Source organism: Pezoporus occidentalis, unplaced genomic scaffold, assembly GCF_034315485.1.
Source record: "Pezoporus occidentalis ecotype Australia unplaced genomic scaffold, CSIRO_AGI_Poc_V1 ctg53, whole genome shotgun sequence".
Classification (NCBI taxonomy): domain Eukaryota; kingdom Metazoa; phylum Chordata; class Aves; order Psittaciformes; family Psittacidae; genus Pezoporus; species Pezoporus occidentalis.
In genome coordinates, this window is record NW_026915866.1 from 1,475,066 (window position 1) to 1,500,681 (window position 25,616).

Consider the following 25,616-nt stretch of genomic DNA (forward strand, 5'->3'; position numbering starts at 1 on the left):
TATGATATCTTTTATCACAGTGAGATTTCTGACTTTAGGGGACAATTCCAGTTAAGGGAATATTTTTCCTCCAGTATAGTTGGCTTTTAAAAGTAATTGGAATTTTGTTTGGTTTGGTTTTGATTGGTTTTGTTTTTAAAGTGGTGGTTTTAGGGGCTTTCTACTGTAGTCTTCCCTCATCATAATTACTTTCTTTCAGATAAAGGTTTTACATTCTTACCTTAATTTGGCTTGTGTGTTCAGTGCCCAGTTTTATCAGGTGGTATTTCATTACAGCTAACGGATGAAAAGATTATTTCATTGCAAAGTGAAAGAAGCTGGGCTTAAAGTGGGTTTAAAGGAAAAAAGCTTTTTTAAGAACATTTGGGGTCTGGCTTTCCTTTCTTATGCCTGATTAACTTTATTGTCTTGTCACACTGACACCTACATCCAAGTAGAAGCAGGTCATGTCTCAAAATGGAGCAAGGGCAGGACAAGTCTATTCCTTTTTGGGAACAAGTACTCATTTCACCCCAAAGAGGGAGCACATGCAAAACACTTCTCTTGAAAGAGATGTTGGGTTATTCCAGCACCTTTGTCCTTCATCTGCATGTTTGGCAAGACTCTATGAGAGGAAATTAGTGTGCTATCATCCAGCCTGCTTTTGCAAGTGTACCAAGACCCCTCTAGTCAATTTACATCTATTGACTGGGAAGGATTCTGAAGTTGTAGCCATCTTCACAGGTTTAGCTCTGAGCTATTTTGCACTCTCTTTAATAGTGCTACTGTATCTAAACAGGAAGTGGTTTGTTTCTTTTTATCTGTATTTGGAATAAAGTTAGAAAAGAGGGAGGCTACACATTCACTGTGCAGTATGGGAAAAATAATGATTCTTTTTAATACAGCCTCTCCTGTTTGTTTATTCCTACTAGTTGATATACTGCGGCAAGCTTTTTCTTCTCAGAAGGGATGTCTTTAGAGGGACAAAACTGGGAAAGATACAATTGCGAGTTACTTCTGGTCGGGTTGTTAAAGATCTCCAAGGTTAGAGATTTCACATTAGTCCTTCTTGGACTAAAAGCGCAGGATGCTTTTATATAAAACTTTGTATTCAGTTTCAGGTTTTGGCAACCAGGGGAATTGGGGGTGGGGGTGGAATTGCAGTTTCTTGGAGGAGAGGGAGGAAATTACAAAAAAATCTGCTACTCACAGTTTGTCCCTGAGCTGTAAATTTCCAAGAACACCTTAGTAAATCTGTTCAACATAACTGTAGGTTCTTGTGTTCCATGCTAGGGCAATATGTACCCATCAACCTGTAATTCCAAAAGTGTGGGGGTTTGCTGTTTTTAGAGGAATGGAAGCTCACAATCCACCACTTGCTTGTGTAATTCTTCCTTTTATTTAAGAGCTGTTAATCAGAAGCTTTTTTCACTGTATGGCTTAGAGGATCTGTGCTGCACTGCACCATGCAGTTTTCTCTGAGAGGAATTATAAGCAGTAATTAAAACCAAAACATTATTGTAGGAAAATGTTGAATTATTAGAGGCAGTGGCTTGAGGTGGAATCACAAACAGAAAGCTCTGATGAGGTGGTTTGTACTCTTTTCTGCACATACAGAAGTTATTAATGCTCTGCACATAACATGCAGTTTATTAATGCATGCCAAGGTTTTTACTCTAGTTTACAGGTCAGGCTATTCTGTTGATAAAATTTCCTTTTACAGAGGGTCAGCTGAGAGTGGATGCCAATGTTTCTGTGCATCACCCTGGAGAGCCTTACGGAGTGAGGACTGAAGTGAAGAATATCAATAGCGTACGATTCCTGGCAAAAGCAGTAGGTAAATGATGGTTGCTTCGTTAAAAGAGTATTGTAGACACTTTATGTGGTCTCACATGAAATGTGTCAGCCTTAGAGTGCAGAAATTGGTCTCAAATGCCCTGACTAGCTTTGCCTGGGTGTCCCTTCCATGCACCTTGACTGTGAGTCCAGGAGTCTCATTTAAGCTCAGACTGAGGCCTTCAGACTTGATCTAAGCTATGTCAGCGTATGTGCCAGTTTTCAGCCCTGTCTCCCGGTAGACCTTTCTGTAGTCTTGTTCACAATGCTGTCTCTGGATTTACCTCCTTTGCTTCTGACTGCACTCTGTGGATGCAGCCTAGACTCAGCTCATCCTCTCACCTTGACTGAGACTTTCAGTGAACTCTGTTAGTAGCACAAGCCCCTGCCCATGCTGTTCAGACTAGTGGGACTGCACCAGATAGCAACAGCTCTGCCTGTGCTGTGGTCACCCTCGGCTCCTGGCTTATCCCTCCTTGTGCAGCAGCACTACTCTCACTGCTTCCTGACAGAATAAATCTTAGTATGGGGTACTCTGGGGATAGCAGCCATATTAGTTTGCAGTTTTGTTACAGAGGTAACCCCCTGCCTGCAAAAAGAATAAAGCCGATGATTCAATACCTAATACGTTTATTATTGAAATATGTTAGCAGTAGCTTTGTGTCCTCCAGTGTAGAGGATTGCTTCCCACTGAGTATGGTAGGTGGTGTGTATGAAGTTCAGATGCAGATTGGGTATGAGCAAGAACAGATGATTATTGCATCTGCAAAAGAAAACTCAACTGGGTGATTTGGAAGGTCACTAGGAATGTATTGCTTGGCTGCAGTGCCTGGGAGAAAATGTTTTCTATTTAAAGGAAATGAAAGAAGATGAGGAAAACTTGCAAAGAAGAAAACAGTTCTGGAGAGAGAGACAGTGACTGATAATTCTGCCTGTAACTACTGTGGTTGATTTCATTAAGTTTAAAACAACAAACTTATTCTGTTACTGCATAGCAGTGAAAAATGAAATACTGGAGTGTGCAAAAGCTAATAATGCAGTATTGGAGAAGGCTGAGGTTCTTAATGACTTCTTTGCCTCAGTCTTCACTTGCAAAGGCTCTGACCGCACCACCCAAGTCTTGGAAGGCAGACGCAGGGACTGTGAGAATGAAGACCTTGGTCCCACTGTAGGAGAGGATCTCCTTCAGGACCATCTTAAAAACCTGAACGTGCACAAGTCCATGGGACCTGATGAAATCCATCCACAGGTACTGAAGGAGCGGGCGAATGAAGTTGCTAAGCCACTGTCCATCATATTTGAAAAATCATGGCAGTCAGGTGAAGTTCCCGATGACTGGAAAAAGGGAAATATAACCCCCATTGTCAAGAAGGGGAAATGGATGACCCGGGGAATTGCAGACCAGTCAGTCTCACCTCTGTGCCTGGCAAAATCTTGGAGCAGATTCTCCTGGAAGGCATGCTAAGGCACATGAAAAACAAGGTGCTTGGTGACAGCCAGCATGGCTTCACTAAGGGGAAATCCTGCCTGACCAATTTGGTGGCCTTCTATGATAGGGCTACAGAACTGATGGACAGGGGTAGAGCAGTTGATGTCATCTACCTGGGCTTGTGCAAAGCGTTCGACACTGTCCCACACGATATCCTTGTCTCTAAATTAGAGAGACATCAATTTGATGGATGAACCACTATAGGAGAGGAACTGGCTGGATGGCTGCACGCAAAGAGTTGTGGTCAATGGCTCAATCACAGAATCACAGAATCCCAAGGGTTGGAAGGGACCTCAAAAGATCATCTAGTCCAACCCCCCTGCAAGAGCAGGGTAACCTAGAGTACATCACACAGGAACTTGCCCAGGCGGGCCTTGAATATCTCCAATGTAAGAGACTCCACAACCCCCCTGGGCAACCTGTTCCAGTGCTCTGTCACTCTTGATGTCCAGCTGGAGACCAGTAACGAGTGGTGTCCCTCAGGGATCGGTGTTGGGACTGGTCTTGTTCAACATCCTTGTGGGTGACATGGACAGTGGGATTGTGTGTGCATTCAGCAAGTTTGCCGATGACACCAAGCTGTGTGGTTCGGTTGATACGCTGGAGGGAAGGAATGCCATCCAGAGGGACCTTGACACACTTGTGAGGTGGGCTGATGCCAACCTCATGAAGTTTAACCATGCCAAGTGCAAAGTCCTACACCTGGGTCGGAGCAATCCCAGGCACAGCTACAGGTTGGGCAGAGAAGAGATTCAGAGCAGCCCTGTGGAGAAGGACTTGGGCGTGTTTGTCGATGAGAAAATGAACATGAGCCGGCTGCAGTGTGCGCTCTCTGTCCATAAAGCCAACTGTATCCTGGGCTGCATCAAACGGAGCATGACCAGCAGGTCGAAGGAGGTGATCCTGCCCCTCTACTCTGCTCTGAGACCTCACCTGGAGTATTGTGTGCAGTTCTGGTGTCCTCAACATAAAAAGAACAAGTCCAGAGAAGGGCCACGAGGATGATCAGGGGACTGGAGCACCTCCCGTATGAAGACAGGCTGAGGAAGTTGGGGCTGTTCATCCTGGAGAAGAGAAGGCTGCGTGGAGACCTCATAGCAGCCTTCCAGTATCTGAAGGGGGGCCTATAGGGGTGCTGGGGAGGGACTCTTTGTTAGGGAGTGTAGTGATAGGACAAGGGGTAATGGGTTCAAACCTAAACAGGGGAAGTTAAGGTTGGTTATAAGGAGGAAGTTTTTTACTGTGAGGGTGGTGAGGCAGTGGAATGGGTTGCCCAGGGAAGCTGTCAGTGCTCCATCCCTGGTGGTGTTCAAGGCCAGGCTGGACAAAGCCTTGGGTGAGATGGTTTAGTGTGAGGTGTCCCTGCCCGTGGCAGGGGGGTTGGAACTAGATGATCTTAAGGTCCTTTCCAACCCTAACTATTCTATGATTCTATAATAAGCGTACTCCTTTTGCTTTTGTTTCTGTCAGACTATGAAATACAAAGGCAAATTGAAGAACTTGAAAACGGAAGAGCAATTCTGAATGAAACAAGAGCCTTTGATTCCAGGCTTGGGTGAGTTTTTAGTTTGAAGGAGCTTCAGGAGTAGCAGCTTTAGAGTGCCCTGGATACCTAGTGACATGATCAGGCGAGGTAACGTGGTATTGCTCAACTTCTCTAAAGCTAATGTTCACAAGCATAGTCTCCTCACAGATAGTAATATCTTCTTAAAGTTAAGACTTTTTCACAGCAGACTGTTATGTCAAGCAGGAAAATAACTGCCCTCTTACTTACACACATTCTTTGAAGTGCCTTTGAGAAGTTTTTCTGATCTTCATGAGGCAAGTTTTTGCCATAAAACTCCTTCTGTGGTGTACTTCTTACCACATCTTACTTGTTTTGGCTTTATTTTAGGTGCACTGTACCAATGAGAGACAAAGAAGGAAAACAGGATTACCGGTAATATTTGTATTTTGTCAAATAAAGTTAACATTTCAAGAACTGATAATTTAGGGGATCATTCCTTAAGTGTAGTCAGTGTAATGAGCACGTAAAGATAGCACAGTGAGTATATATTGGAAGTTTACTTTCCACTGGAAGGGGAAGAGACCTATCAAAACCAGTGCTAGTCTGAGCAGTTCAGATCTAGAACTGTGTCTCATCTCTGCTAAACCCATAGACCTTTCCCAAAACCCAAGTGTGTAGCTCAGAGTGGGTAAGTTGAAGGTTTACTTTGTGGCCAGTACAAGAGTATTCTTAAGAAAGCCTGACATAAAACGTAAGAATATTTGGAGTTAAGCATTGCTCCCTATTTAAGTAAATATCGAGGGAAATGGTTTTCAGGTAGCAGGGCCCTGCCTCTCAGTGCTTAAATTCTGTGATCACAGATCACAGTCAGTCTTTGTGAAAATCCTAACTGCTATTGAAGTGTGTCAGCATTCATAGGCAGGTTTCTACCTTAAGGTCTTTGTAGACCTAATGAAGATGTTAACCTTGCTAAGTACTTCTTGATTTCACCAATGTGAGGTGATAGCTATCAAACCATAAACAACCACCCAAGAAGGATTTAGCCAGAGGGTGAGGAGACAAGGTTCTGCTGGGAACAAGTTGCTGGTGAAGTGTTGCAAAGTAGCAGCACAGCTGCTTAATGCCCTAACATGGGAGGCAGTCACAGTGGTGTCTGGAGGGGAAGAGTGACATAGTTCACTGCTCTGGGCACTCTTTCTCCTGCTCTGTACATGCCTGCCCCTCTCATGCTTAGATTCATTTTAGTGCTGATCCTCCCAGTAGTTCCCTGGATGTTCATCCCAGAGAGAGTCTTCGTGTTACTCCCAGAGTTCACTGCCCAGCTGGAGAATTATAGTTCTGGAGAACTTTCAGAGCCTCTCAGCTTTGCCATATCTGTGTTCCTGTTAAATCTACATATATTCTACCGCTGATCTTACTAGAGCAGAGCAAGGATATGAAAGCATCCCACAAACTTAAAATCTACTTTTTAAATTACTGATTGTAGAAATGCAGCAGAAAAGTCAGTGATAATTTTGTGAATCCCTTATTATGGTAGGCGCTGGCATGAGGCTTATTTAACAAGACTTATTCAGACAAATACAAAAGAAGATTCATTAAAGCCTAGGCAAAACTTGGGAGTTTGAGATATTTCAAATAAAGACCAGAAAGGTTATTACTAGTACTAAGATTATTATCGGTATTAAACTGTGGGGGGGGGTTTGAGATTTTTTTTTTTCCTGACTTAATGCTGCACATGATATTTTAAACTTAAGATCTATGTTTAAGCAGATTTGAAGTAGAAATTATTATAGTTAATGTAGAGGGTGCCCCATGTCCTTTATTCTGATACTTTTGAACCCCTCATTTGATCATGTCAGAACAAGGTTTCTGCTTCAATCGCAGTTATCTGAGTGGTTTGAATTGGCCCCTTCTTTTTAAGGGAGCCTTTTGTTCTGTGGCAGCACCCTACTGAGCACAGTGACTTTGCTTTTAGCACAGCATGGGATTTCATAAAGACTTTTGAAGTTAGTCTGAAAAAAGTTACAACCTGCCCAGTTCACTCCTGACCACTGGCTGTCAAATCTGGGTTTTTCCCTGCCAGTCCACTCCTGGTTTTGTTCAGATCCACAATTCATGGAGTGAGTTGTTCCCATATCTATTCTTCCTGGGTTTATTGGCATTTTTTTAATTATTATTTTGGGTGCAGAAGTGTTTTAATTACCCCTTTTCCATCATCAGCTCTTCAATAATCAGTGGCAAATACTCGAAGAAAACAGACTTTTCAGAGGCTGTTTTCTCACTACTTAACAGTGATACAGGAAGTCATGAATTTTTAGTAGTTTGTTTAGTTGAAAAAGTAATACAACTTCCAGGTAATATAAACTTGTGATATACATTTTATTCCTTGTTGCTTAGCTTCTGACTGAAAATAACTATAATGGATGTTTTCATTTTTACTAGCTTCATGCCAGAGCCAAACCTTCCTCCATTGATTCTGTACGATACAAAATCTTTGCCAGCTAATATGAACCATCAGCAAGTGGTAAATATTGATTGGATTCATGAGAGACTTCCTGACCTCCCCAGTGTGAAGAGAGCAAAGCTTGTTGAACAGTATGGGATTCTTCTTGAACACAGCTTCACCTTATTGGTAGGTCTATTGATCAAATCCTAAAAGAAGCCTAGAAACTTCAAAAGTTGTGTGGTTTTTGAAAAGATTAACAAATGTCATATAAACCAGCTGTCAGCTCTTATGGATGCTTTTATTTGGAGATACATTCAGTGTGTGATTTGTATCTTGAAGCTATATACATGAATGGTGTGGAAAAGAAACCATACACGGTGCACCTAGAAGTGTTTCTCATGCAAGATGCAGTCAAATAACTGTTATTTAATATTGATCTTGTCTGTCTGCACATGGATGCACCCATGTCTTGACTACAGCAAACATACAACTTCCTGCTGAAAAACCCTTGTCTGCAGGTGCCTGCTTCTCTTGTCTTTGGGTGTGGAGCAGAGCTGGGCACCTTGTCAGTATTTAACGAATTGGTAGATGTGTTTTCCTGACTACAGAAGCAAAACCCAGTGTTTCAGTCTTTCAGCTTCATGTGCCTGTTGATCTGGCTTACACACTGTTTTGAAAAAACACAGACTTATCCTTAGGTAAATACACTGAGTGGCTGTACATCAACTTCAAGCTCACAATGCAGTTTACTGGGGATAGGTTCAGAAGAGGGGATGAAGAAAGCAAAGGACGTGGCAAATACAGATTTAAATAAGGAAGTGACAGCAAAATGTCATAACTTCCAAAATTATTCTAAAAGACTTTCAACTTCTTAAATACAAACTGGGTCATCTCTCTTTGCCAGCGGTAATTCTTGTGGGGAGTTTAGCATACTCACCCAAGATTAGACATTTCATATAGCCAGCTAAGCTAGAACAGTGTACTGCTTTGGTTACCTCTGTGATGAGAGGATGCAGGAGAAGGACTTCTTTAGAGTAAGATTCAGAGTGGAACTGTAAGTACTTTTAGATTGCCTTCTGGAGGAGTTCCTTTCCTTTGACTATGAATGTGGGGAGAGCAGTGCACATAACTACATGATATCCCTCCTTTGTGTGTCTGTTATTTAATACAGTTGTACAGAAGCTGATTCTACAGAAAAAAAAAGATAATTCTTTCTTCTGAAGAAAGCTGTTAGGAAAACTACTTCTGTGGTTTTGTGCTATTTTAGTGAGTTGCAGATATTTCAGTGTTTGGTGGGCACGTGAGTCAGAAGTCTCTTGAAGTTGTGAGGCTGCAGAAATAGCATTGAGAGGTGTCAGTAGTTCTTACCGTTCTATTTCAAAATGTGATTTTGCAGCCAGTACTCCTGTCCATGCATGTGGGTTTTTTTCACATCAACATATGTCTCACATATGAAAATGAACAGAGCTCTGAAGGGTAGGTGAGTCCTGAACCTTTTTTTCTGACTTTTTTTTCCTTCTTCTCCTGCTCTGTGGTGGGTTGACCTTGGCCAGCTGCTAAGCACCACAGTTGCTTGCTCATTTCCCTGCTGGTGGGATGAGGAAGAGAATAGGAAGAGCAAAAGCAAGAAGACTTGTAGTTTGAGATGAAGACACTTACATGAAGGAAAGAAGAAGGGAAGAACCTGAAAGAGATGTGAATGCCATCACTCACCGCCTTCCACAAGTAGAGTAATGTGCAACCAGTCTCCTACCCATGACAGTGACTACTTCTCCAAAAATCCCCTTCATTTAGTTTTTCTGGTTGAGCAAGGCACTATATGGCATGGAATATACCCTTGGTCAGTTTGAGTTAGCTGTCGAGGTTGTGTCACCACCGCGCGTTGTGCCTGCCTGCAGCCTACTCACTTGTGGTGTGCAGACTGGCAGAAAGAGAAAGTACTGCTCAGCAGCAGCCAAAGCACCAGTGTGTTGTCAGCACTGCTTTAGTCACAAATCCAAAACACAGCACCCTCTTCAGAAAATGAGCTCCGTCCCAGCCAGACCTAGTACACCTACTCCTTTCACTTGGCATCAACACACTTCTTGGCGCATTTCAGTTTTGCTAGTATTGATGACTTCTGCTGCATCAGAAGAAGTTATCACCTACATCTATATATTTGCCTCATCAACTACCCTTTCTTTCCAGCTGTTCTCTGAAATCCACTATTGCCTTTGCTTTTTCCTTTTAGCTTTTTTTTTTTTTCCTTTTTGCAACACATAAGACAATTAATGAGCTCCAAGCTGAAATTTGGGATTCAGCTTGTAGTAGGGTAATGCATCCATTTGAATGCATGAAGTGAAAACATTCTTTATTGTGGGTCTTCTTTTATTGTGCATTAGAATGTCAGCATGTATACTTTACATAAAAGTTGCTTGCTTGTTCACTGGGAGACTACTTAACCTTAATTCATCTGAAAACGGTATGTCTGTTGCTGTGTTAAGCTTACACCAGAAGTTGCAGGAGATTGCTGATAGGGCCAGATGCACAAATCTAATGAGTTTTCTTTCAGGTTAGAGCGCCCAGGAGTGCTCATTAAATAAATGGCAGTGATAGAGGGACAACTCTTAAAATATAAAATCTCTGTGCTGTGCCAGCTTGTTAGAGAAAGGATTACACGTCGAAGTTGTAATGAAACAATACCATACTTCAGCATGCAGGTTAGTTTTTGAGCTTGCTTCAGAGATTTATTCTTGTATAGTAGCTGCCTATTGGTACTGCAGTACTGAGAATCTGAGACCTCCTGCTTTGCAGTACAGAATGTACTGAAATGGGAGGGAGCATTACCTATTTGTATCTTTATGGCTGAAATTTCTTAAGTGTAAACTGGTATTTTTTTGACAGTTTTATATAAATTGTGAAAATAAAGCTTCTGGTTCTGGTTTCTTATTTGTAAAGAAACAATTCTTTAAGCTGTGCAGTCTACAGAGTATTTGAATACTCGATTTCTGCATGCAGTTCCTACTTTGCTGTGTAAACTGGTAGGCTGGCAAATACTTCAGTCAAGCAGGATCTTGGACAACGTTGCCAGTGATGATATTATAATATTTTTTCTTGCTTCCTATTGAGTCAAAAAATGAGATGCACTGGTATAGACATGAATGTCTATGTTTTGTTTTCAGAGAGCATGCTGAGGTCTGGGGAGGTCCAACCAAAAAATAGATAGATTATCACAGTAAAGCATTGGAAAAACTCAGCCTGATTTGAATCTGAATTCCTTTCTCCTTTGAATTCCAGGCCTTCCAATGCATTTACTGTTCCTCTGCTTACTTAGAAAGTGGCCATTTCACTTAGGCTTTGGCTTCCTGCTGTGGTGGAACAGTTACGTTGGTGAATCCTTTGAACCGTCAGAAGTGGGATGCTGTAGAAGCTCGTTTAGACCATTTTGTTTATGACACGCTGTCCTTGTACATGTTGGCGTGCAGGTGAATTTAAGCTTATTTTTAGAATTTAATGAACTTACAAGAACCTGTCGGAAAAAGTTTGGTTTCTCTGCTTGTCTGCTTTATTAGGCTAGATTTTCTGGTTTTTTTTCCCCAACAATCTCTCACATTTTTGCAGCAGTTATCTCACAGTTGGTTATTGTGGGAACTGTGATGGTGAAAATGGGACTAAGAAAGCAGAAAAAGACATTTTATTTGTGAACATCGATGTAGTTTTCTTCTTCAAGTTCTGTGGGAAACATTATTGGTGTTTAAAAGCATAAGCTTGCATTGCAGATCCAGTGCCCCTAAAGATTGTACCTGTGGTATTCCATAAAATTATGTATTGCTTTAAACTTGTTTAAAAAAAATCTGAAATCACTCCTCCAGCAGTTTTTTGACATTTCAGGACTATTAAATGATCATTTTAAACCATGTCTAAAAAAAGAAATTTGAATCTTGTTGAAATATTGGTATGTCAGGTTTCATGCCAGTGAGACTCTCATCAAGAAAGTTACAGCCTATTTGGTGTGTAATGAGGGCACCAAGTGGGCCTGGATCACAAACACAGACCTGCGATTCCAGATTTCTGGTTTTCCTGCTCTGAAGATTAAAATACATTATTCAGAACTAGGGAGAACAATCAAGTTTAGCATTCCTGTAAAGCAGCATGTTGGAGCGTGCAGTGGTTTACAGTTCAGATCTGTAACAAGGGATGGGGGGGGGGGGGGGTTGGTGGCTGGACTCAATTTGGCATGAAGGAAGTTGACCAAAACACAGAACAAACTAAACTCAAGTTTGAGTAGTGCAGTGTGTAGAAATGGAAGATAATGAAGTTATGCCTATGTTTTTTCCTACTATGACAAGAAAAATAAGAAAAATGTTTCATTTCTGTCAGTCATTTTGGTGTTTTGATATTCTGCCTCACGCATTTCAGTCAAGCACTGGGTTTTCCTACTCTTTGGCTACAGAAAATGACAGTCCCTTCAAAAAACCTAAAATACAAAGGAATTTTGAGGAGTATGATTTTATATGCCCAAGTAGTGAGTATGGGGTTTGGTACCTGGTAGCATGTGTAAGTCTGAGTATTTCTGGGCTTTTTTGCTCTTGCTGCCTGGAAACCATGTGATTAAAATGTTAATGCTGAGTATGTTGTCTTTGACTTGGAAAGGTCTTGCAGCAGGGTCAGAGCCATAGCTCCAGCCAGACTGATGATATCCAGAGGTCTTCATGTGCCCACTGCTAGAGATAAGCTCTCTAGCCTACACATGATGATACTGTGGACATGCTGCGCTGGAGTTGCGTAGCCTGTGTTCAGCCATGTGGCAGCTAACTGCAGACATTGGTTTTGTGTGCATTTCAATGTTGTAGCAAGACCTACTTCGTGTGGAGTGTTTGTAAAACCTTCTGCAGCACGTGTAAAGAAACCAACATTTATATTTGCTCATTTTCCTACATAAATTAGACAGGTGGTTTTGTGGAAGGGAACCCACTGTTCAAATAATCATTGTGTGTTTGCGCTATTGAATCCTGAGGTGAATTAGAAAGAGTACAGTGCTTAGGAATGCATCATTTTAGCTATTTCACTTAACACACACACAGTTTTTAATCAAGTTCCCTGTACTTTGGTACAGTATCTGGCTTTTTTTGAGCCAGGTTTGTTGCTCTAGTCTATTTAGCCTTAATTTCACAATCAGATTTCACATAATTTGATTACAATGTAAGTGCTAGTTAAATTTATAAGAACACTGGAAAAAGAAGGGAATTGTGTCTGTGCATATTAGATGGATAAGGAGGAGGTAAAATATTTACAAGGTTTACCTTGGTGCACAAAAGATCTCAGTGGCTTTCCTAGGATGAGAACTTGGTTTCTTTGCTGATGGTCTCACTGTAAAGGGGAAGGGTCTGATTTCTGTCACACCAGCTTTACTTTACATGTCAGCCATTACTCTTAAGTACATCTTGTTCTGTTTCACAGAACAGAGGACAGTAGTCTGCAGTCTTCTCAAAAGCCGTACGTCATCACAGTGTGCTGTCTAGAGGTGTTGGAAGTTTGTGTTGTGAAAGTTCTGAGGAGGAAAGTCTAAAACTCTGTATTGCAATGGTGATAAATTGCCTTTGAAACCCAAGGCAAATTAGACTGTTTTGGTAGTGAGGTGTTTGAGGGGAAAAGTCAGGCTTTGGTATAGCGTGTACCTAAACTCTTTTTTGCTCAGAATTGTTCAGAGATCTGCCTGCAGTCAGTATGTGTTTGGGAGCAGCTTTTTGCTGCAATGACAGTATACTTAGAATAGCTCCTTGGCTGTCTCTGAACTGTTACCTCTCAACTTCTGAGAGCTGGCTTGTCCCCCTGTGTTTTTATGCCACGCACTGCAGAAGTTCAGTGGTATGCTGGATTTGGATTCCTCCTTGAAAAGGTAGGAGGTGCCACTTACTATCTCTTCAACCTTTGGTAGACCTGATGAGTTCTGTGCTACAGTTAGAGATCCATCCCTGCCTTGATGACAAACACCACAGCATTCAACAGACTGTGCAGTATCTGTTCTTCTAAAAACACTCTATTTCACTTAGGCTATAAATTGAATCCCCTACTGTCATATCTTCTGAGCATTTAGGGTGCTGTGGGAAAGCCATATAGCTTCTCTGGAGGAAAAAAAAATTGAACTCTGCTTCTTATGTTATGACCTTTCCGTATCATTGAAGGGTGAATGCAAGCTAAACGTATTCCTTCAATCCAAAATAAATAGAAGTGATTGCAAGACTGAGTGAAATATCTGTAGACAGTTTCAGGAAAAGTCTCTTCTTGGTAAAACGTAGCGTGTCAGCCTGTTAGATTGGCAGCATTATATTTGCTAGCATTATACTTACTGAAAACACATGAGAAGATGAGAAAGCTTCTCCCAAGGTGCTAATTTTAGGGAGGAGTTAAGAAGAAGATCACTTTTATTGGAAGCACCATTGAAACGGGCAGGCGGGCAGGTAAGCTGTGTGTACCTGTTCTAGGCATAACACAATTTATTTGCTGTTACACTAATAAAATTCCTCCAAAGTCTTGTGACTCTGCAGTGGATTCACAAAACCAAGTTTACTTTAGGATTGAGTATTTGTACTCCAAATGTATAGTTAATGATGTTTGCAGTCTGGTAACTTTTTGCTGCATTTATCTTTCCTTAAACAGAATGAAGATGGATTAACAGAATTCTTTGAAGATGTGGTAAAACATACCCAAATGAAGCCAAAGAAAGTGCTCGGCTGGATTCTAAATGACCTGCTCAGTTATTTGAACCAACATTCCCTTACAGTAAAGGAAAGGTCAGGCTTCTTGATTACTACAGCTGTGAAACAAAAGTGATCCTTTCCTCATATGTCATGGATAGTATAGTGTCACTCCGTTGCTCACTTGTACTTTAGTTACCTATAAGTTCATTGTGCTAGGCACAGTACTGTATAGGTCTTGACACTGTCACACTGAATGAACTTAACCAACTATCTTGCAGAGAAGAGGACCATGTAGTTAAGAGCAGTAATCAGTCTTCCTTCTTTGGAATATGGCAATGGTAAGGTATAGTCAGGCTATAATATCCTGAAGCTGGGTAGAGTGTGTCTAGTAGCTTGTCATGCTAAACTGTGTTATCTTTAGCCTTACCCTATGAAGTAACTTCTGTCCCCTTCTTCCCTAGCCCAGTCAGTTCTTCTATCCTGGCTGACCTTCTGAACCTTCTAGAAAAAAAGCAAATTTCTTCTTCAGCAGCCAAGCAAGTAAGTACCTTCCCGATTTTACTGTACCTTGAATCTGTTGGTGCTTACTCCATTCATGTAGCAAGCTTGTGATCAGTGTGTGCCAGTACATCAGTTGCTTTTAAAGGAAATCTTTTGAGTGTTGATGAAGGGTAAATTTTATATGTATACTATATAGATGGAAATGCCTCGTGTATATAATCTTACAGGTACATCTGCATATTCAGCGTTAGAAGGAGGTGCAAACCAAATTGTAGATCTAAGCAATGTAAACTAAGGACAGCTAAGTAATCTTGCTCCTGAACAGACTGGATCTCAGTTTCACAGTTTGAGTCAGTTAAGCTGAGACTGTCAGTTACTAGGTACTAAGGGGAGAGTAAGGTCTATGTTCCTAAGCATTAGCATGTGGAAAAGGCTAGAGCATAGTCACAGAAAGAGTTCTGCTATTGGTGTACCCTTGAGTCAGAAGTGGAGAGGTCTGGCCTTTCTTTTATTGCTGCTTCTTTGAGCAAGGGCTGTCATGGACCTCTCAAGCAAGTACGAATGGGAAAGCTAGTTTCTCCATCCTTTAAAATGCCATCTTGCTTAGGACAGTCTGAAAAAGCAGCTTGATGATTTGTATCTAAAATTGTGAAATGCTTATGACGGGTATGGTGACTGCTGTGCCTACAAACAAAATCTGGAGGGGTTTTGTGATAGGAAGTAATCTGTCATTCACCTTCAGTTGTTGCCAGCTCATTTATGTGGAATGCATTGTCTTTTCAAATGAATTAGTATCCTGTAGATGAATACATGAGGTGAGTGTTTCTTCTCAGGTGTTTATCAGTGAAAATTTTCATGAAGATACTTAACTTGCCTTGTCTGCTTTCAGACATTTAACACTGGAATACACAGGGCAGGTTTCCATCTTGTTAGCTCATACTGATTTAATCAAAGAACAACTTGATAGCATTGAAGTCAGTTCAGGCTTTTAGTATGAATATAAACCGAGTGTAACTGTTGCAAATGTCCCTCTTTGCCCTACTTGGAGACATTTGAACTCCTTGGTTTGTTGTTTTCTTTTTAGGAGATGCTTGTGGTTCCTACTGAGGTTGGTCTTGTTGGTCTGCTTCTGTGAACAGCCAGCTGCATATGACAGGTGTCATAAATAAGGATTTAAGTGCCTGACTTCAGACATGTGCATTTGGAAATTTTGGAAAAGTAAAAGCTTCAAAAAGGAGATAAAGTATTAATAGAAAAAGCATTGGCATGCAGAGCACTTCTGTGCCTGCGGGGTTATGGCACACCCATCAGTTTGGTGTCTCCATTTGAAAGAGAAGCTTCAGAACTCCAGCCTCTTAACTCTGGGCTTCCTTGTGAAGGTAGAGACAGGGACTAATGCTTTTCTATGGGAGTTTTTTGCCTTGTGATATATTTGTGTGCCAGCACTTCTGACAGGTTATGAAGTGTCAGGAATTTCAGAGATGCTTTTCTTGTTTAATTACCAAATCCTTGCAATGAGCACATTGTGCTCGGTGTTCTGAAGTCGGACACAGAAATAACAATACTGTTAGCCATCACTGAGTGATCCCATCAAACTGCAGAAACCTTGCCACATTTAGAAAAGTATTTTGGTTGCCTGGATGTCAAAAGAATAACAAATGTTTATAACAATTCTCAGCAGTAGGCAGAGATAGGGGATGGCCTGAGGGCAGAGAGGGCTATATATACACACCGGCAGATGAACTGCAGCACTTGGGGTGGGGGGGAACAAACTGCAGTGGTAGGGACAGATCCAATGAGAAAAGATGGAAGGGTTCTATGGGGTGAGTGCATAGACATGCAGACACATACATGCTCACTGCAGGAAGCTATTAGTTTAAATTTTTTAAGAGGTTTTGTGTTCTGTCTCTGCTGTATAAGGCAGCAAAACACAGGCAGATGAAAGCTGTGAACACTGATTATAGACACAGAAACACAGAACATTGTTATGGTAGGATGCATATGTCAAGGAAAGGGCACTGTGTGCTTAGATAATTACCACTTAGGTAATTACAGAGCTCACGCCCAACTTGCCATCAAATATAGCATCCTACTCCAGAGGTCTCCGAAGCAGCTCCAGACTGGCATGCCTGTGCAGGGGGGAACAGCTTCAGCTCTGCCTGTGTGCAGGGTGGTAGAGTGATTGCGTCCTGGGTTCGGGGACTTGCATAGGTGTTCTGAAGTTCACAGTGGGAGGTGCCCGTGCTGCTCACCAGGGCTGAAACCAGTCTGTTGTGGTGGGGACCATGCCCAAGATAGGGCCCTAGTCCTGGTCTGCAGGGCTGGCAGTGGGTACGTTACTGGTATAAGGGGCCTGCCTTTGAGTTATGGCACTGTGGGAGGAGGCTGGGTCCTGCAGCAGGGAAGCAGAAACTTGCCCCTGCTGCTGAGAGACATGATGAAACTACTCCATTTGGACACCCTTGTGTGTTCTCTGGGGACCTGTAGCAAGGTACAGAGCAGAGAAGACCACAGGTCTTGTTTACTTCTGCAGTTGCATAGGTCACACACGTAGGGGTAACTTCAGCAGACCCTTGGAACGCCTACTTTAAAGTAGAGAATAGGGAAATGAGTACAGTACACAAACCTAAACAGAACCATCTGCTTTGACAATTACCGTTCCACCATCTGGAGGACTGAACCCAGCCTGCCCCTCACTTTTGTTAGAGGCTGAGGGACAACTTCCAGACGTTGAGATTTCCATCCTGGAAATGAGAGATGCCCCCAGGACTGACTCAAGTGGTACTGCCTGCTGCTTCCCTCCCACCCTTGGCAGCAAATCACTGCAGATAGGGTTTCCAGTTGGAGCGTTCTCAGGAACAGCAGTCAGCTGGCACATTCACCGGTTGCAAAATGTTTGATATGATGCCCGTGGCAGCCAGACGTGTAAGTCCTGATTAATTCATCTTGACCAGTGGTTTGCTTGCTATGCCTGTGTATGTAGAGACTACAGAACATCATTAAACTCTAATCATGCTCAGGTAGGAATCAATAGTAGAAACTACTGAGATTTCAGTAATGGAAATGAGGCCTGAGATTCTCGTTTTGGCTCTGGAGACTTCATCATTTGCTCCTCCTGTTCTGGTGCAGGCAGTTTGTGTAAATGACTTGAAATAGTTTTTTAAAGTGCTTTCTTTAGATTCATACTCCGTGCCAGGTGGAAAAACACATTTTTAAAAGTGCATCTTTGACAGGTCTTGGCCACATCTCTTTCTGCTTTCCTACGCACCTGTAAACAAACAAGGGCCTTGATAACATTGTTGCTCTACTAGCAAGTGGAGATGCTTGTTACCAAATTGAAAAGTACACACAATGCAGATGTCACAGGGCAAATCTGGTGCCTTCAAGGTTTCTAATGGGCCAGCTTTTGTCCATGCCAAGAGATGTTTGGCATAGGAATAGCAGGGAATCAGAGCTGGATCTCTGGCTGTCAAGCTGTCCTGCCCCTGATCTAAGTCAGCCTCATGTACGAGTTGCTCCAGGGTAACTGCCATGGTTGGCTGTGTAGATTTTGTTGCCGATTTTCCCCTCCTGCAACCCATGGCATCCTGCCTGAATACATATCCATCCTAAAAATCCCATCTGCCTTTTCCCAGGAGAGCGCTATGGCTTATTCATTGTCCAGCCCCTGATTTGTGCAACGCTTCAGAGTCTCCAGGGCATTTTGCTATGGGCTGTGCTGTGCAAAGAGGACGGGGCTCCTTCTGAGGGGTGATGTGCTGTCCCTGTGCCTTGGGAGGCCTTGAGGACAGAACACTTCCTGTTAGGTCCCTCAGGGAAGGAACAGAGGGGGCTGCCTGGGGCAACAGTGAAGTGTAATGAGAATAACCAGCCTGCAGAAAGGCTGAATCTCTGTTGGATGTATTTCTTTCTACAAGTATTCCAGGTAGTGCTGGCATGATGGCTTTTGAGTACTGCATTAGGAAGATCCGGTAGAAAAGACATCATATACTGCACTGATTTATTTAGACAGAAACACCTGAAAGCTTTACTTATAGCAGGTATAACTCTGGCTGCTTATCAGTAAATTTAATATTGTGATGCTCCTTTAACCCTCCTAGGGAAAAAACAAGATGTAGCTGCCACAGTACAGCTGTGTCTCAGTGCTCGCTCTCAAGGGCTCCAGCAGAGTGATAAGATCCCATTAAAAGCTTTGGGGTGCTGCTGGCACACAGATCTCCTCTTGGAGGAATTGTGTCAATGCATGGTTCTTAAATACCTGTTGTGGTTATGAAATTCTTTAACTGAAGGTCTTTTGTACCAGAAAATTTGCCATGCTGAAGAAAATTGCTGAGATACCTAAGACAAGCCAAGATGCCATAGAATTGTAGAATAGTTAAGGTTGGAAAGGACCGTAAGATCGTATAGTTCCAACCCCCCTGCCCTACCATCCCACATGCTTCATTTTCTCTAAGTTGTCTTGCTGCCCTGCTAATGGTTTAACATGCAGTTTGAATGCCCCTTCTTGTCTCCCATCCCAGGCTTCTCTTCCTCCTACAGTGAGTATTTAATGCTGAAATTTTGCCATGACATCCATTTCCATATTGGTATCCAAGCAGTGGCCCAAACATAAAATTACATCTTCAGCTCAGGATGGAGCACAAGCAGCTGCTTTAATAAGGGTTTTCTTTCTCTCCTCCCACAGCTCTGAAATAAGAGCAAAGTGAATACAGAGAATGACTGCCCAAGGAAATTGTTTTTTTATAAATGTTCTCTTCTTTCCAGTTTATTCCAGGGAGATAGCCCTGCTGCAGCATAGGCAAACAACTAGCATTCACAGGTGATTATTCCAGAGGCGTGGGTTCGCCCAGCCATCCAGTACTTGGAGGTGATGCATAGGTGGGCTGGAGCTGCTGCATTCATTCTGCTCAGCGCTATTTTTCTTTTGTTTTGTCATACATACCTTCATTACAGCTTGCTGATGAGAACTGGTAATGGGGTGAGTTACCTGGGATTGGACTTGGTACAATAGTTAGCTAATGGTCAGTTCCTGGGCAGAGACATTGCTCATGAAAATGCATTTGCTTAGTGCTCTCAGGCAGTGCTTGTGAATCATGTGAGATGAGCATGAGTACTGCCAGAGGAGCAGCCCTGCAGTCGGTGACAGTCCTGCCATCCGTGGTGACCCCCTCTCCCAGCGAGGTGTGCTCAGGAAACACCTGTGAGGAGGCAGGGTACAGGCGCTGGGTGGTAGCAGGCAGCCCCTGGTGCTGTGGTAGGCTGCAGAGCACCGGCTGCAAACCATTAACCTGTGCTCATGCAGTAAGTGAAAATGTTTTGTCTTATTTCAGGGAGCAGAAAAGGAGGGAGAGTGCAAGAGCCATTTCAGCAAGGACTAAATCTTGGGTTTGTTCAAATTTAGACAATCTGCTGTTGCTTTAAATAAAACCTGGCTTCTTGGATCAGTAACTGAAATACTGCATATAAACAACCTTGCTAAGACACTGACCTCTGCTACACACTGTGGCTTTCAGGTGCTTGTGGAATTGTGGAAAGGAAAAGGGAAGACTCCTCTTGAAATTGTTAAAGAAAAGAAACTTGAACTGATACAGGATCAAGAAGCACTTGAACAGATCTGCCAGGCGGTGATTGATGGACAAGAAGATGAGGTGATTATGGTGGTGGAGGGAAGCTTGTACTCTACAGCAGTATGTGGCATTAAAAAGGGGGTTAAAATGGTGTCTTTTTTTCCCACTGTTGATTGGCATTTGAGCTGTAGAGCCAGTATCGGAGCAGTAAAGCTGCTGCTGCTGAGCGATTATCAGCCTTTTCTTCTCCTTTCTTGGTAAAATCCAAGTGTTTTTTTAGAAATGGAAGCTCGCACAAAATGATCAGCAGAAGAAATTACCAGTCTGGCTAATGCGCTAAGTCATTCTGAGACACCATGAAAACTTAATGCAAAACTGTAGGGCCCTGTCCCTCTGCAGCTGTACCACCATTAACCTGACCTGTTACCTGGCCACCTCACTCTGATTTTTACGTCATCCTTTGTGATATTAGGACAACACAGTTACACTGTTCCAAAGCTGGAGACTGAAGCTACCTGCCAGCAAGAAATACATTAACTATGGAATTAAAGGCTGTACCAGAGCTGGCAAGGCAAAAATTTTTCTTGCATCTGTCTCTTCCCCACGTCCCCGTCTCCCTTCACTGCCAAAGAGAAGAGTCCAGCTGGCTCTCAGTGTGGGGTGGCAAGGAGCCGGACCCTGTGGCAGCGGTGGCTCCAGAGCTGCTTCCCTTCTGCTCTGCAAAAGGGAAGATGAGGGTTTGGCTCTTCCCCATCTCCTTGGAAGGACACGCAGCAGCCTGCTTCGCTTATCAGTCTAACAAAGTCTGAGCTGGGAAAAAGGGAAAACAAACTTGTTTATTGTGAAGGGGAGGAGCAGGAAGGGATCCTGACAAGAGTCTAAAATCCACCTTATAAAAAGCAAAATGAAAACGAGTACTTACATGTTCTCTGGAGTGCAAATGTAAAAGCAGAAGTGAATAGCTTCCTTTTAATATAAACATTGTCTGGCTACATTTGCCATTTGGAAAAAAAACCATTAGCATCTTTTGAGAACAATACCACCCACCCCAGATCTCACTGGGGGATGCTAACAGCTCTGCAAGAGCTTTTGATAAAGAAAATGAGCCTGCAGTAGGTCGGTGTGACCTCCATCAGGCTGACTCATTTGCAGAGCCTGATAAAAGTGCTGCTGTGTTCTCAGCCTGGATAGAAAGAACATTGGAACGGATTGGGAAGTACAGAAGCTGAAGGTCCATAACTGCACTCCCATTTCAATAATAATGCTTTCTCCAAGAATGTTAATTCCTCTCTGTTTTCCCCTGTTTTTGTCAAACTGAATGCAAGTAGGATGGCCTTGCTTTCCGAACTTTCTCCAGGTGATTCTTTCACCAAGGCAAAAGCTGCCTTGAAAGCCTGTACTACACTGCTTCAAATTGCTGCAAGAGCTCGCCTTACAAAACAGCATTAGCTCCATACTTGGGGGAGACAAGGGGGGGAAGGGAACTACACTGTTTTTCATAGCAACTTTCTTTAAAATAAGCTAACTTACAAAGAATTGCTCAAGCCACCGCCGGGCACCTCATGAAAATGCAGCACCTGGCTTGTGCTGCCCTTTGTCCCATACAGGTAATCTCTCATAGCTCGGGAGTGACAAGTCCTTCTCACTCTGTGACACTACAGAAAAGATTTTAGTCTGCCAATAATTTGTATACTATGACTAGCAGCAATATTTGCATTTGTGCTTGGGGTTGGCACAGTTGGTGGTTCATATGTTCACAATCCCTCCCTTAATATCTGTAAATATGACCTCCTGTTGGACTGAAGCTATCACGTTTTGCCCAGTAATTGACAACACAGAGAATGTTTTCCCTGCCACAAGGCCAGGTGCTTGTCTTTCAGCAGTAGCATCTCCTTTAGGAATGCCCAGAAAGCTGAAATTTCCAGTGGTTTTTTCACTGTCCTTACTTAGCTTTTAAACATGGCCATTGCTATTTTGTAGGTGATTGTGCATCAAACACTAGCTGTCTGCTAGGAGGTCATATTTCTGATCGCTTAATTAATTGCTGTGTTTGAAAGGATTCCTTGCTTAAAGGAAGTAACTTGCTGTTACAGAAACACCTACGTTTGTGCTTGAAGGACCTCACATTATCAAACAGAGTAAGATTTGATGCAAATTACTTGTTACAACTGAGCATGATATTGAGTGAAAAGCTAGATCCTATTAGCAAGAGAAGCCCATCTCGTTTTTCTGGCTCTCTTCCAGGAAACTGCTGTCCAAGTTGCAGGCACTGTTAAAATCCAAAAGTGTTTTCTGACTTTTTCAATAAGAGGAGATCTTTCTATTAGTCATAAGGCCCTGCTGCTCTGCAGGGACTTGCTGCTGTCTCATGGGAGCAGAGCAGGAGCTGATTGCAAAGCTGAAGGCAGTTTTTATAAATAACACCTTAGCCCAAAATACAGTATTTTCCACCATGGTCCAAGGGACAAGAACAGTCATACCTTGGCTGCTTTTTCTGTAACAGTGTTGTCTTTGTTTTTTTTTCTTTAAAGGTTATGGCAATCAAGGCAGGAAATCACAAAGTTCTGAACAAGTTAATCGGCCTGGTACAAAGGAAAACCCAAGGACGATCCAATCCTGTTCTGGTGAAGCAACTGTTAGAGAAGAAGCTGTTAGGGTAGCCACAAGAGGGAAAACCCATACCAGCATATACACAAGACATGCACTTCATTCTATCACTGCAAATGAACTTCCATGCCTCCTCTCGTAGCATCAGGATTGCTGCTTATACTTCAAGTAGTGCTGTGGCCTGGCCTGGCCCGGCCCAGCCTTCCCTGGGTGCAACAGCCAAAGGCAGATGAGAAAGAGAACAACAGGAAGCGATACAGTCATTTTCATCTCCCTAGCATCAGTGTGGCCTTCAGAGATGTGATTTCCTCACAGCCATGGGAAACAAGTTCCCAAAGTGCCCATGAGTATGCAGGGAGCTGCAGCTGTATTGGTTAGTTTTGTAGTAAGTCAAGTGTCAACTTGGCTTTCCTAGCTGTCTTTTTGGGAGGAGGGAAATTCACCCATCTGGAATGCAAAATCTGGTGGTGCACACTGTTAGTGTGAGCACAGAGGTGATGATTAAAAACCGCAGCAGTAATTAAGATCATGTGTGTCTCTGTGCATAGCAGAAGGGGTAAGTATGTCCACTGTTGTCATTCTTCCTGGTTTCTGAGGGATGGGGAAAGAATGAAGTCACTTGGTGCTTCAGTGCCCAAGGCTTGTGCCACAAACAGATGCAAGTGCTTACGTCTAAGACTTAGTGTCAGTTCGTTTGCTCACCTTCACCTTGTGATGTACTCAAACATCTGCTTTGCCTACTCACAGCAATTTCAGTTCTGAAGGGGGCTGAATTATGTGTGCCTGAGACCTTCTGAGGTTCCCATTCTATTTTGGCCTGTCAGGTTCAGCATAGCAGATGTGCTTCTGCCAGTTTGATTTTTTCCTCTGCTGGCGAGACTTGACCCTGTGCTACAAACACACCAAGCCCAGAGCTGCTCCCTTCTCTGGCACGTGGCTTTCTGCTCTCACCTGGAACTGCAGCACTTTGTGGAGGGAATTGAACATGCAGTTGGTGTACCAAAACCGAGCAGGGTTCAGCTGAGGTCCAGGGTCTGTTCCACTATTTGATCTTGAGGAGTGTTTCATGCCGGTTTTTTAATACCTTCCAGTTTTCAGCTCTAGCTTTATGCAGCCACAGAAAGGCAGGGTCCTAGTGTTAACTTCCCAGCCCCAAATCACTTCAGGTGCTCAAGCTATTAACAGGAAACACAACTAGAGGCAGCCTATCACAATTACAGTGGTTAGGGAAAGAAATCCTATTTAGTACGAGGGGTTTGAAGTTCTTATAATCCCTTCTGGAGGCTGCTAAGCTGTACATTTTAAAGATCACATCTGCCTCAAACCTCAGAGGTGCTCCCTCAGAACAGTGCTTCAGGTTCTGCCTGCAGGGCAGACATTGTCACAGGAGTGCAGCACATACAGCCCTGGGACTATAGTCACCTTTTGCAAATGGAGTGCCCGCAACACTAGGTATAACTAAGTTGCTCATCCTCATGAGGAGCTTATCCTCATGCATCGTAGTGCCGGTGTATGGCTTGAGGAGGACAGTTCTGTGCAAATTGGCTCACTGTTCAAGTGTGGACTCCTGTCAGAGGGAATAAACCCCTGTGGTTTTCAAATACATTTAATGAATTAAAATGTATACCCGTGATTCACATAAAAATAACTTTACAATTCAAATGTCATACAAGTGACAAAAAGCAGTAACATGGGTTCAGTCAAAAATTGTGACCCTTCAACAACAACAAAAAGAAACCCATAAACATTCAAAACTCCTTAAAAAAAACCCAAACCAACCCTCCCCCAGGATTTTTGTATGACCCGACCTTCACACAAAGGCTTTTACTATCACTTTTCATGGGAGCAAAAAGTACCATTTTTTACTTTTTACACTGGTGTGAGCTTTCAGTTAAGTATTCCATCAAGAAAGCTTTAGATTATACAGCAAACTTTTAAATGTTGGAATTGTGTTCAACTCTTGCCATGGCAGCAAGAAACAAAAGGCACAAAGGCTTTCTTAATCTCAAGGTACACCCTCAAGCTGAGAAAAACAGTTGTTGTTACTAAAACATGGTACTCCAGGATTAATGCTTTGTATTGCACAGCTTGCTGCTGATGGGCTGTTGCCCCTCTGCTGTAGTGGCTGCCTCTTAAAGAAGAGAAAGCAAAACAATAATGGATCTGGAAGAGTAATAATGAAGCTGCATTTAAAAGAAAGAGAGATCTCCACTACTGTAGCATGGCTGCCGCTGGTAAAGGTTTTTTAATGGCTCTTTCTTCTTAGGCCTTGTTTCCTATGTAATTACACTTTGTTACTATGGTCCAAAATCTGTTAAAAATCATGAGTCAGGTTCTATGTTATGAGGAGAGTCTATATGAGCATGTTAGATCTGTGAATGGATAAAGGAAGAGCAACCGATATCACGTACCTGCACTTGTGCAAGGCATTTGACATTGTCCCACATGACATCCTTGTCTCTAAACTGGAGAGATGGACCACTCAGTGGATAAGGAATTTGCTGGGTGGTCACACTCAAAAGAATTGTGGTCAACAGCTCAATATCCAATTGGAGACCAGTGACAAGTGGTGTTCCTCAGGGGTCAGTATGTGATCCTGTTTAACATCTTTGTTGGCGATTGAGTGCGCCCTCAGCAAGTTTGCCGATGACACCAAGCTGCGTGATGTCTTCCTATGAAGACAGCTGAGAGGTTGTGCAGCCTGGAGAAGAGAAAGCTCTGGGGAGACGTTAGAGCCGCCTCCAGTACCTAAAGGTTACTGGTACAAGAAATCCAGAGAAGGACTTTTTACAAGGGCATGGAGTGACAGGGCAAGCTGGAATGGCTTTAAACTGACAGAGGGGAGATTTACATTAGATATTCAGAAGAACTTCTTCCCTGTGAGGCTGGTGAGGCGCTGGCACAGGTTGTCCAGAGAAGCTGTGACTGCCCCATCCCTGGCAGTGTTCAAGGCCAGGTTGGACAGGGCTTTGAGCAACCTGGTCTAGTGGAAGGTGTCCCTGCT

General features: G+C 42.9%; 1 protein-coding gene across 3 annotated transcripts in view; it reads left to right on the plus strand.

Moving 5' to 3' along the window:
- Positions 1–23,018, plus strand: part of GATB (glutamyl-tRNA amidotransferase subunit B) — a 44,932-nt gene extending 21,914 nt beyond the window's left edge. For 2 of the 3 annotated variants that reach the window (XM_062637529.1, XM_062637530.1), the window contains exons 6-13: positions 1,703–1,816; positions 4,775–4,859; positions 5,199–5,243; positions 7,254–7,443; positions 13,897–14,030; positions 14,399–14,477; positions 19,952–20,086; positions 22,537–23,018. In XM_062637529.1, the coding sequence (XP_062493513.1) occupies positions 1,703–1,816; positions 4,775–4,859; positions 5,199–5,243; positions 7,254–7,443; positions 13,897–14,030; positions 14,399–14,477; positions 19,952–20,086; positions 22,537–22,665 (911 nt within the window). In that variant the 3' untranslated portion in view covers positions 22,666–23,018. The remainder of the gene's footprint in view (positions 1–1,702; positions 1,817–4,774; positions 4,860–5,198; positions 5,244–7,253; positions 7,444–13,896; positions 14,031–14,398; positions 14,478–19,951; positions 20,087–22,536) is intronic. The other variant, XM_062637531.1, reaches the window with a different exon arrangement.
- Positions 23,019–25,616: the final 2,598 nt, after the last annotated feature.